At 43.6% G+C, this 13199-nt stretch overlaps 1 protein-coding gene across 1 annotated transcript; it reads left to right on the top strand.

Moving 5' to 3' along the window:
* Positions 1-414: 414 nt before the first annotated feature.
* On the top strand, positions 415-12928 carry LOC118112150 (N-alpha-acetyltransferase 15, NatA auxiliary subunit). Its single transcript, XM_035161211.2, has 20 exons — positions 415-658; positions 1638-1722; positions 2643-2747; positions 3351-3508; positions 3765-3899; positions 4616-4769; positions 4864-4983; positions 5911-6006; positions 6401-6507; positions 6603-6675; positions 6829-6998; positions 7096-7248; positions 8328-8456; positions 8996-9209; positions 9530-9723; positions 9817-9925; positions 10039-10137; positions 10846-10989; positions 11731-11828; positions 12223-12928. The coding sequence occupies exons 1-20, from the start codon at positions 605-607 to the stop codon at positions 12430-12432; spliced, it is 2607 nt and encodes an 868-aa protein (XP_035017102.1). The 5' UTR covers positions 415-604; the 3' UTR covers positions 12433-12928.
* The last annotated feature ends 271 nt before the right edge of the window (positions 12929-13199 follow it).

Genomic DNA, 13199 nt, shown 5'->3' with positions numbered 1-13199 from the left:
TTCAACATTTCTTTGTTTCCTTTACCTCTTTTAATTTCTTTTATTATGCTTGAAGTAGTTTCTCTCTGATTTGAAATTGATTTCTTTTAATTTTGTCTGTGTTTTTAAATGTCCCTGTGCTGTACCTTGAATCTACCTGTGTATGTACTTTAGAAATAAAACTGCCTGGCCGAGGATGATATGAAGAGTTTCATCTCTCCTTTCAAAGATTTAAGCGACATGAGGAGCTGCACAATAAGTTACAAAATGATAAACTCCTTTGAAGGGATCATTTGCTAAATGTATAGGTTTGATCAGAAGGTAGGAAACAGGGGAGCACTGGTGATTATATCTAAACCTGGAAAAGTTGTGTTTTTTATGATTAAATGTATCATAGAATAAAACACCGAGGCATGGCACCATCTGTCCTCTGAGTTCTCTCTGACAGTGACAGACACGCAGACTCAGAGCAGCCTGGCATGCGCGTCGGCCATTTTGCTCGGAAGGGGGCCTCGGCTTCAACACGTGAGAGAGGAGCAAGAAGAGACAGAGACAGACCAGGACCCCTGACTCCTGGAGGATATTATTCATGTGCGGAGCGACGGAGGCGTAGGAAGCCAGCACCATGCCCTCAATCAGCCTCCCGCCGAAGGAGAATGCCCTCTTCAAGAGGATTTTGGTAGGCTACATGCCTGAGTTAACGTTAGCTTGCGGGCTAAAGCTAGTTTGCCAAGTAGCCACCAGTTGTGGCAAGTAGCGAGGGAGTTGCTCGTGAATTAACCAACGATATCCAGTGCACCAAACTCATTGTAACCACCATTCCTCTGTTAGTAGGCAGTAGTTGTAGCAGTGGTGTTAATGGAGCAGAAGGGGGGGTTAGCAAACTGCCATGTGTTGTCCTAGCTGTGCTTTGGCCTTGTTTCATCTGAAGTGTGTGAGTGACAAAGCTGCCTGACACATGACAGCCACACACAACTTAGCTGGAGATACTTCAGTAGTTCAGCAGCACTTCGTACTTTCAGCCTGGAAACGTGTCGGGGAAGTTTATTCATATCTGTCCTGTGCATCCCACAGAAGTAGGTGTCGTTAATACGCGTGTAAAGTCAGGCAGGTACCGTCCAACTAAACTTAATGCACTTAGTTAGGAATGTAATGTTGCTATGATGCTCACTTTTTGACAGTGATTATTAGAAACAAATTAAATTCTACAAATATTGAACACTAACACTGTGACGGTCACTTCTATACTGAGCCATTGCTTTAATATATCGTGCACACTTTTAGTTCGTGAGTTCTAACGTGAGCAGGGTTTGAGTCCCTGGTGTCTGCTCTCTGACCACTGGTCTGATTCCATCTCATCAGCAGCCCTCCATCATGTGCACTGCTCTCTCACCTGATGCTTCCTTCATTTACCTCAGGGCCACAGTCTCCCACCGACTGGCCTGTCAGGGAGGCCGGGTTTGGTGTACGTGATGCTTTTCTCACACACCGCAGGAAGCACCAGTAACCGGGGTTGTTCCTTCTGGCTCAGTTTCTACAGTCAGTGCAGTTTCAGTCACGTCCTTTTCCTGCACTCTAACCCGACTCTCAGAGGATCAGGATGACAGACTGTTGGCCTCAGACGCCCCGTGTAAAATCTGCTCTGTCTTCTGTTGCAGAGATGTTACGAGCACAAGCAGTACAGAAATGGCCTGAAGTTCTGCAAACAGATCCTGGGCAACCCAAAGTTTGCAGAGCATGGAGGTAAGAGAAGAGCTACTTGTTTACTGTCAATGAACTGCTTAGGACACTGTGAGAAACATCATGCTTCACTGTCGCCTTGTTCCCGCTGTGTTTGAGGAGAGAGTAAACGAGTTGTTACACAACGTTACTCTTAAATAAGCTTATATCTAACTTGACTAATGTTACTTAATGTATGATCATCTATGTAAGTTAGCCTGCTGCTCACTTTATCCATGATTTGCTACTTGCTAATCTGAGTTGATGGTTCCATAATCCAGAGTTGGTGGCAAACATCTATAATTCTGCTCTTTTCTGTTATTAGCTTGGCAATGAGCTGCTGCGTCAAAGACTTTCTCCCGATCACTAATGGTTGTATAGCAGGTCACTGTTCTCCACAGACTACATTTTTGTGTGACCGCTCCACCTTTTACATTCATTCTGACGTGTCTCTTAAGTGCTCTTTTACTGTCATTTGGCTGAAGGCACCGTGCAAAATACCTTGAATTACAGCTACTAAGCCTTTCTCTGGTCGGGAGGAAAAATATATCAGCTGGATCTAGCTCAGTGGGCCAGTTGAAGTTTGAAATGATCCTCAGCCAAGTGCATTTCAACGTGGAACAAGGGCTGTGGATTTTGTCCCTCATTTCTTACAGTGTAGTAGCATTCTCTTGGAAAATGCCTCAGTCCCATTGTGGAGAGTAGGAATACCTACAGCAACCAAGACCTACTCTCACATACATGTTCATCAGTGTTTAAGACCCACAATTCTATTCCGTTTCTTATAAGACTTGGGACAGTACAGTGTCATACTGGTCATTCTATAATATATTATATTTAAATTGAGTTTGTCAACATAGTCAGTGTCATTCTTGATAATTCCTATCAACTTTGATTTCCCTTGATGTCTCACTCCTCCCCACCCCTCCTCCCCTCTTTTCCAGAGACGCTGGCCATGAAGGGTTTAACCCTCAACTGTCTTGGAAAGAAGGAGGAGGCCTACGAGCTGGTGAGACGAGGCCTGCGCAATGACCTTAAGAGTCACGTCTGTATCTTTTCATCAGTCCTCCAGTGCTCCCAGCTTTTATGTTACACATTTCCACATAACAGTTTGTTAGAGCTTACTGCTGAAAAAAATCTGCCGCCCCGTCACCATCTTTGTCACTTATGTCACCCTTGAAACCCTTGACATTGCACGTTTGGCAATCTTCTCCATAGTAAAACGTAGGGATCTTTATTTTGATCCATTTCTTACTGATAGCATTAATAAAGCAGACCAATAGGCCCTCAAGGAAAGTGTATAATTTAAATAATGTCAAAGTAAATAGTAGATAAGAGGAAGTCAGACTTTGTAATGAACAAAAACAAATGAACAGATGCTGTTGGTAACTGTCATCTTCATACTCACTCCGACGGTACTGATGTCACAGGAACAAAGAAATGGTGCCTCACATGCTAGAGTGGCCAGCCTCAACAATAGTTTTATTCACTGATGGGAGGTTAACATTGTCTTGATATTGGATGATCGCTCTAACCATTATCATCCAGATATCATCAGCACAACCCTAGTTTGCAGGACTGGTATCAACACCAGGTAGTGGGTGTTGTTGTTGTTGTATTTTGTATGTTTTTTCCTGAACTCACCCCCCCAGGCTGGCATGTGTATGGCCTGCTACAACGCTCGGACAAAAAGTACGATGAGGCCATCAAGTGTTACCGCAACGCTCTGAAGTGGGACAAGGACAACCTGCAGATCCTGCGAGACCTCTCCCTGCTGCAGATCCAGATGAGAGACCTAGAGGGATACAGGGTGAGGATCACCTCACAGAGATTAATTAAAAAAAATGTTCAGATAAAAAAGTCTAGATAGAGGGCAACAGGATCAGAATGGATAACTCGAGTCGGGATGCGCAACTATGGTCAGACAGAGATTCATCCTGCTGCACAAGATGGCAAAGATAGATGGTGAAGATCGACACAGGAGAGGCTAAGAGTTGATGGACTTCAAAATGTATCATAAATAACTGCCTGTAATTTGGTGTATTGTGATGGTTGTCTCTCTGCAGGAGACTCGGTACCAGCTGCTGCAGCTCCGTCCTGCCCAGCGCGCCTCCTGGATTGGATATGCTGTAGCCTATCACCTGTTAGAGGACTTTGAGATGGCTGCCAAGATCGTGGAGGAATTCCGCAAAACACAACAGGTAGGAAAAAGTGGTGGACTGCTCAGCAGAACTGAGCAGATTTCTTGAAACATAATTCAAGGCAAATATCAGATCCACTCTTACATGGGTAGAAAGAAGACAGGAGAGCCGACGCTGTTGTCGATGTGCTGTAAACAAAGACACGTTATGTCCTGCCTGCTGCAGAGAATCTCCTGCTGCCTTGTTCATATGTGAAAGGCAAACTCTGGAGTTCATGTCTGAAAACGACTAGTGTGTCCAAATTCTGAGGGGTGAATTAACATTCTATAGTATATGGTGTCAACAAAAATGAACAGTCTCCAATACTTCACCTGTTAGCGATGACACAAACTGATAATGTGACAATGATAAGTGTACGATTACAATAAGGATTTATCATGCTCAGGAAGTACAGCTTAATAGTGCGTTCACACTAAAGCTAATGTGAATCGGGTGATGCGACTGGTGTTGAAATATTTTGAATTTTCTCACCTGTAGAAGACTGTGAAATATCCAGAGCTGTGTGCTCCATGGAATGGTCTTGTTGACCCACACACAACAGCATTGTCTTCTCTGGGGTTTCCACAAAATTTACAACGCAATAACTCTAATAAACACAAATGATCCTGTAAATAGTCAAAGAAGTAAAAAAACTATTCTACTTGAATGACTCGACTCACACGTTTCTTTTACCCTTTTCATTTCTGTGTGTGTGCCTGCTTGAATGCGTGTGTCAGACCTCTCCAGACAAGGTGGATTATGAGTACAGTGAGCTGTTGCTGTATCAGAACCAGGTTCTGAGGGAGGCCAGTCTCCACAAGGAGGCTCTTGATCACCTCAACAACTATGAAAAACAGATCTGTGACAAACTGGCTGTGGAAGAGACAAGAGGTGAGCTGATCTGTTGTGTGTCATACAGCAAAACTATGTGTTATGTGTGTATGTGGTATGTCCTGAAGGCATTAATCTAACTGTGTGTGTGTAGGAGAACTGCTGTTGAGGCTGGATAGGCCAGAGGAGGCTTTAGAGGTCTACAGGAGACTCCAGGAGAGGAACCCTGAGAACTGGGCCTATTACCAGGGCCTGGAAAAAGCCTTAAAGCCAGGTGAGCACTATCCTCATGCAACACTGTGTGCTTCCACTTGACTCTTGTATTTTTTTGCATATATATATTTTGCATATACATATATATTGCATTTTTAGGAGGGGTTGATGACCCTTCTATCACGCAACAGATGCAAAAATGAAAAAAAAAATAGAAAAGACATATCTCCAGGTGAAAAAGTGGTGTCCTACACTACAGGTGTGCATCTTCACTAGCCTGACAATTGGATATATAAACTTGTTTTTGATTTTTACAAAGTGCTTTAAAAAGTATTTAGACTGTTACTGTTATTACAATTGTGCTGTAATTTACAAAACAAGACAATTCAAAAATCTGGCTACAACAGTTAATGAATGACTGAATGGTCCTGAGCTCTCCACACTGATTTGACTTTCATTCAGTTTAGACTTGTGTGCTGCACCTAAGAGAGTTCGTTGGGTAAGAGCTGACACAGGTGTGTTGTCAAGGAAATGATGTGATCGCCGCAGTGGAATTAATGCGTTACTTCCTGCCTCTGCCTGCTGCACCCGGCTGCACCGCCCCTCGCTTGAATAATATAATGTAATAATTGTTGCTGCTGTGAAGGCGTCTGTGCAGAGAACCTCTCAGTGAGTTGTACATGTTTGAAAGGGCAAACTGCGGGTAAAGTCTGGACCTAATTCTCCAGACTTAACCCACAGGTCACGTCTGAAAACGGCTTTACTCTGTGCAGTCTGCACTGGACACCAGAATACCACACACACAGGCACAACTGATTTCAATCAGATCACTGTTTGCACATGTCATCGCACCTCCATGGAAATAGGACTCTACATTTCATCATCTTTTAGTGGTGGTCAAGATGACTTCAGTTTGACTGAGGGAGTATACGCATACAATATATTTTCTCCTCACACTGAGTGTGTGTTTGTGTGTGTGTTTCTCCAGGCAGTATAGAGGAGCGACAGAAGATTTACGAGGAATCGTGGGTGAAGTTTCCTAAAGGCCTGGTTCCACGAAGGCTGCCTCTTAGTTTCCTCACAGGTAAACATTGACCATCCTGGAGCACCACCATATGGACTGTGTGACAGCAGTGATATAATGAGCTGTGAAAATATTCTGTCTCAGATGACTAACGTGTACGTAGTGAGAATTCCATCAGATGTGGTTGAAAGCTCTAGAAATGCTGTCAGTGTATAGCTACATAGCCGTGATACTCCAAGTAGCAAAAGACATGTTTTTTGGTTCAATGTATTATGAAGTAAATGTTGCTTGTAGCGTGTAATGGCTAATGAATGACACCATTAATGTTAAGATGGGTGCAGCTATGCTGCAGTAATAGAACATTTGATGTTCTCTTCATGTCACAGTGGTTTGAAGTGGATCAAACGTACAAATGTGTCTTTTGTTTACCTTTACTGTGTGTTGTGCTGGCCAGGGGAGAAGTTTTGTGAATGTCTGGACAGCTACCTGAGGATGAACTTCAGTAAAGGCTGCCCGCCCGTTTTCACTACCCTCAAATCCCTCTACACTGACAAAGAAAAGGTAAGCAGAATGAAAGTACAAATTTTGGCTCCACATTTAAATCCCAGTCCCTCATGGTTTGAAATAACATTTATACTTGTTTTCTTCTCATGCAGGTTACACTCATTGAGGATTTAGTAGTTGGCTATGAAAGCTGTTTAAAAAGCTGTCGGATGTTTAGTAAAAATGGTAAGTGATGCTTGCTTTTGAGTTGACATTTACAGTATTTATTTGGTGTATTTGAAACACCAAACCATCTAAAACAGATACAGAGATAGGCATTTGTGTATCTGTGCTGTAAATCCACACACTCATTGTGTCTGAATTGAAATGTGTGTACAGATAATGGGAAGGAAGAGCCCCCTACCACCTTGTTGTGGGTACAATATTTCCTGGCACAGCACTTTGACTTCATCGGACAATCCAGCCTTGCTCTGGAGTACATCAATACTGCCATTGACAGCACACCCACACTCATCGAGCTCTTCCTCATAAAGGCCAAGATCTACAAGGTTTAGTACAAACTCACACATGAATTACACACATTTTCTTACTGTTTCTGGTGTTTAAACGCTCCCCATCCTCAAAACTGTGCCCCTGGCTCCGCAGCACGCAGGCAACGTAAAGGAAGCGGCTCGATGGATGGATGAGGCTCAGGCACTGGACACAGCCGACCGCTTCATTAACTCTAAGTGTGCGAAGTACATGCTGAAAGCCAGCCTCATCAAAGAAGCAGAGGAGATGTGCTCCAAGTTCACGCGGGTAAGTGTGTGTTTGTTTGAAATATTTATTTTAAAAACATTTTGATTCAATTCAATTTTATTTGTTAAACGCCAAATCATAATATACATTATCTCAAGATGGATAGTTTTGAGACTATGTCTTTGAATGGAATCAAGGTTTCTCTCTCCCCCCAAATTAACACTGTAAGTGGACTTAGTGGAGCTGTGCATGGCTCCCTGGGTGTCTGCCCTGGACCTGGAGGCGCCTTCTCCCTCAGGCTGTGGAGCTGTCCGTGATATCTGCGTCTGTAGCCAGGGACTGTTCATGGTTATTTATCGCAAGTCATATCATTATTGCAATGTTAAACAAGGTTTAACCCCAATCCAAATGATATATAGCCTACATGTATGAACACAAACAAACAAGAAAACACTTGAAACATAAACTACAATTTAATTGAGCATGTAAATAATGGGCATAAATTCATGGTGATGAAGCTCAAACCCAGGATCAGCCTGCACACTACTGGTAGCCTCACAGAATAATTAAACCCTCTGCTGTGACAAATTTATCACCATCATTGCTCAAGCCCATTTTTTTTACTACACAAGCCTGGTGCCACTGGCTCAGATAGAGCTACTCTTTATTTACGAAAAAGTATCTATCGAAATTCATGACTTGGTACCAAAATCAAGATTTTGGTATCGTGACAACACTACATTCAACACCAACACGAATCGGATGTTATAAGGACCTGAACAGTACTGAAGTTTACTTTGTGTTTGTTGATTCGCTTTTTAGTTTATGAAGCATGTATGTATGTATTTTTGTTAGTGACAGACCCCCCCCCCACACACACACACACACACACACACACACACACACACACACAGGCTGCAGACAGCAGAGAAGTACTTCTCACAGATTATCACACAACTTCATTGTTGCAGAAGAAGCGGCGCCCCGTTTATCCAGGAACATTAATCTGAATTCAGCAGGTTTTTATAAAGGTCAGCTCTAAGTGTGAGTGATTGTGATGCGACTGTGTGTCTGTGAAAGCTTTTCCTGGGGCATCTTGACTCCTGCTCTACATGATGATGTCTGTGTTTTTGGTGTAGGAGGGGACCTCTGCAGTGGAGAACCTAAATGAGATGCAGTGCATGTGGTTCCAGACTGAGTGTGCCTTGGCCTACAAGGCCATGAACAAATCTGGAGAGGCTCTGAAGAAGTGTCACGAGATTGAGAGGGTGAGTCTCTACAAGAGTCATCTATCACCACTGTCTACATTTGACCACATACAGTGCTGTTTATTTATGTCTGACTCTGATATACTTGAAAGCTCTGTTGCCTTCTGCTCGATCATATATGTTGGAGCAATTTTCTCCCTGTCACTTAAAAGAGAGGAAAGATGATACTACTTCTCTATATTGGTCTCTTAGCTCCACTTCTGCTGTATGCTGTTACCTCGTCTTTGGTTTACTTATATGGGATCAATTCATAGGACAAATCCGATGGTGGAAACAATCTGAATCCAAGCTTCTATCAGAGGTCAAATAAGCTATTCAAGCCATAGATCAAAATTCAGGTTTCAGCAGTAATCCTGAAATATTCAAGTGATTCCTTAGAAACTAATAGACTTCTTTTATCCTTGCTTTGGATGTTTTGTATTAAATTTATTCAAATCAGAAAAAGCAGTGGTAACAAAAAAAATGTCACTTCTAACACCTGCATACCTAAATATAGTGTTGTTCCTCTTTCTTCTCTCTCTCCTCCTCCTCCTCATCAGCATTTTGTGGAGATCACAGACGACCAGTTTGACTTCCACACCTACTGCATGAGGAAGATGACGTTGCGTTCCTACGTGGACCTGCTGAAGCTGGAGGACGTCCTGCGGCAGCATCCCTTCTTCTACAAAGCTGCTCGAACAGCCATCCAGATCTACTTGGCCCTACACGACAAGCCTCTGACTGACGACAACAAGGAGAGCCAGGCAGACAACGGTCAGTGTGTGTGTGACTGTGTGTGCGACTGTGTGTGCGACTGTGTGTGTGCATGTCTATCTATAGTTATGAGGGCCAATATTGGTTCAATACCATCATTGTGATGCCATTTTGACATTGTGAGGACATTTTGGCTGGTCCTCACAAATGTAATGGGCTGTTAGAGGGTTAAGACTTGTTCCTACTTTATTTCCTTTATTTCCTGTGTTTCTGTAGTTCCAGGAATCTCCAGTGGGTCAATTGGCTACAGTAGTGTCTTAAAAGTAGCACTGTTATAAGAAAAGAAGTAACAATGCCTTTCACCATTCTGCTCTCTGTAGAGAACCTGACAGACAAGGAGCTGAAGAAGCTGAGAAACAAACAGCGACGAGCCCAGAAGAAGGCCCAGCTAGAGGAGGAGAAGAAGATTGCTGAGAAGGAGAAGCAGCTGAAGAACCAGAAAAAGAAGAAGGAGGATGATGATGAGGAGATAGGTGGGCCAAAGGAGGAGCTAATACCAGACAAACTGGCCAAGGTGGGCTCACATTCACCAGCTCTTTCAGAAGCTGTGCTGTATAAATACACAGGCTCAGTTCAATAGTGGGAAATGTTTAACTTGTTTTACCAGACGGAGAATCCTCTGGAGGAGGCAGTGAAGTTCTTGATCCCTCTGAAGAACTTAGTGCGCAACAAAATTGAGACTCACCTCCTGGCCTTTGAGATCTACTTCAGGAAAGGTCAGTTGCGTACTGAGAGCAGTAAAACGTACTGCTATGATCAGGAAAAAACATGAGTTTCCACCTTTACTTATTACAACTAATTTCATGTTTGATTCTCTTCTCTCCTCCAGAGAAGTATCTGTTGATGCTGCAGTCGATAAAGGGAGCTGTAACCATAGAACCTTCCAACCCGTGGCTGCACCAGTGTCTAGTGCGTTTCTTCAAAGGAGGTGAGCATAAGGGGAAACACTGTACACCTAGTAGGGCTGTGGTGTATGGATTCTTTCTCGCACAGTAACAAAGCAACATATTATTGCATGGTCCCTAAGTCTGTGCCCTGACTCTTTGCGCTCTGCCTGGGGCAGTGGAGCTGTGCATGGCTCCCTGGGCTTGGTACCTCCCTGGTTATGAGCTCAGTCCCTCGGAAGCATCTTATGCTGTATTGCGATAATGCTGTTACCGTCACAGCCCTAACGCCTAGTTGAACTGCTGTTGTTATCTGTAAAATTCATCTAGATAATCAAACTTGGTGAACAAATGTTAAAACAGCTTGTCCTGCTGAATGTTCCTGAACAGGGCCTGTGTCTGGAAGTTTATCTGTCCCTCACAACAGGGTCTCTTGTTTCTCAGCAGACCAGCTCCACTGTGCTGAATGCATGTCTGTACTTATATAAACCTCAGTGCTGCTGTGCCATTTCTATCAGCTTTGTACATTTTGCAGCTAACCATCTTCTCTGAAGGTTTAAAAGTGTTCCCACACTGTTGACTTCTCCGCCATTTTTCAAATGTTAACTCTAGAGGAGACAACGTGGTCAAGTGAGTGACACAAGGCACATGATTGGCTGATTTCCTGCCGGTGCCACAGTGTGTGCATTCTAAAAGATTACAGTTTTTGATTTTTGAAGATTTTTTTTAAAGATTCATTCGGTTTTGTGCAGTGAGTGAGGGAGCAGACTTGGCCGAGGCGGTGAGGACGGTGTTGAAGCAGGAGATCTCCAGATTGTTTGGGGAGAACAACCCTCAGAGCTTCAACAAGAGCTATCTGAGCCAACACTCCAACTCCATCCCACACCGACTGGCTGGTACGTAACATGCACACACACACACACACACACACGACATCTTTCATCATCCGTTTAATTCCCCCTCCTCTCCAAAATGTTGTTGTGTCAGTTTGCGTACTTCCATGCCACAGATTAACTAAAGCCCTAACTTCAAGTCTGAATGCACCCAACTGCGTCTTCATTGCATCCTGAGATCTGATCACTCGGACATTCAGAGGTGGTCTGGGAAACGTGACCGCCTTGTCAGCTGTTGTCTTTAGTCCTGCTACAGTTTCACAATTAATCCAATATACCTTTATGCTCATATGTTAATTTGTTCAACACTCACCATCACATGACTGATACTTTTCTCAAATGGGCTTTTTTTTTTATTATTCACAGCAGCTGCACAAGATTCATTCAGTCCCTCCTGACTCCTCTCTCTTTCTTGCTCGCTAATGCTGACACAGACACAAACCCAGTCTGAGTTAACAGATATGGCAATGTATCTGAGTAAAAAAACATTTAGTCTTTACGAACAGAAATGGTGTATGTATTTATTTGCATATAGAGCAGAGATCTGATCACAGGTGGTCACAGGAGACACATTCAGGACGCATTTTATTGCCAGGTGTGAATAGATGAATTTAACACTGATCGAACCTCTCAGGACAATTGTTAATATCAGGTTTTACCAGGGCCAAGATGCTGTCCCAGTGCCTTGGCCTCTCATCCAACATGTAAAACCGCTGTCAGTAAAAGGTGTGTCTGTGTTTCCAGCTGCTAAGATGATGGTCTACCTGGAGCCCTCATCTGATAAGATGGCATGTGAGATTGCCACGGCCCTGGATGAGTCATTGTCTGGAAGAAGCTCCCAGGTAAGAGATTACTGAAATATGAAATAACCTACACGTATGTCTGCACATAGCCTTGGCCCATAAGAAGCTTTATCAACAATTCAAAATTATGATGTTACTCAGTGCATTTTTAAATGGTCCACCTTCCCTTAATAGTATCCATAGAGTGTGTGTGTGTGTGTGTGTGTGTGTGTGTGTGTGTGTGTGTGTGTGTGTGTGTGTGTGTGTGTGTGTGTGTGTGTGTGTGTGTGTGTGTGTGTGTGTGTGTGTGTGTGTGTGTGTGTGTGTGTGTGGGAGGTTAGGTGGGTGAAGGTAATAAAACTGAATCTGATCTCATTTCACTGTTCAAGTTCCTGATATAGTTGAGAACATGTCCACATGAATTGTGCTGAACTGTGGTGTGTGTGTACTGCAGGTCTGTACTGAGGTGCTGGAGGCTTTGCGTGGGGGGCAGCTGGGCGAGGGTCAGAAGAAGGCTGCTGAGACTTACCGAGCCGCCTGCCATAAGATCTACCCCTACAGCTTGGCTTTTATGCCTCCTGGTTACCAGGACAACAGCACCACAGTCAGCGCCAACGGCGACCTTTCGGCAGGAGAACACGATGACATGGTAAACGAAATGTGAGGCCGCTCAAGAGGAATGGAGGAGAAGGAAGAGGAGGTGTGAACACGCTGCCAGACGCCTTAGTCCGCCAACACACCACTTTCCCCATCCCCACCCCCTCCAGCTCCTGGGCCTTGGCTGCTGAGACTCGCCCCCCCACACTGCACTGATCCGGATGGACTGATCACCACAGGAGAGACAGACAAGGGAGCTGGCACATGCAAGAAGGCGATGCCCACTTAACTTTTTTTAAACAATAAAAAAGGCCCTGTCCACTGTTTGTTCTGTAATGGAAAGAAACAACAGAAACATATGATATGCAGAGACAAAGAGGATGGTAGGAGAAGTGGACATTGGCTGGCTCCGATGGCTTCTGTAAACACAGATTAGGTTTTCTATAACTGTGTTTTCATGCCATGTCTTTCTTGTAGGTGCATCTGCTTCTCACGTTTTTAAAAGTAATTTATATATTACAAACTGACAAATGGATTAATAAAGCAATGTTTGCAAAACTTAACGGTTACATTGTGGTGGTGATGTTGAAGGAAAGTTTTTCAGAATATGAGCTGCTGTTTTGAAAAGGTTACCAGCAGTACACCTCCTGTAATGCTCTGCTCAGCCACATGAAGGCGCTGCGGGGGCATGGAGGATAGTTATACAGTTCACTCAACAGTCTCCTTTTGCTTTTGGTACATATCTCAAATACATCTGTCCTCAGAGAGGAAATCCGTAAGCAATGACCTTTTTTCTTTTGTGTAGTTTCGTTAAGATTTAATGAGTGAACTAGT

This window comes from Hippoglossus stenolepis, chromosome 7 (genome assembly GCF_022539355.2).
Source record: "Hippoglossus stenolepis isolate QCI-W04-F060 chromosome 7, HSTE1.2, whole genome shotgun sequence".
Taxonomy (NCBI): domain Eukaryota; kingdom Metazoa; phylum Chordata; class Actinopteri; order Pleuronectiformes; family Pleuronectidae; genus Hippoglossus; species Hippoglossus stenolepis.
The sequence above is the reverse complement of the archived record's forward strand: the minus strand, read 5'-3'. Positions and strand labels throughout refer to the sequence as shown.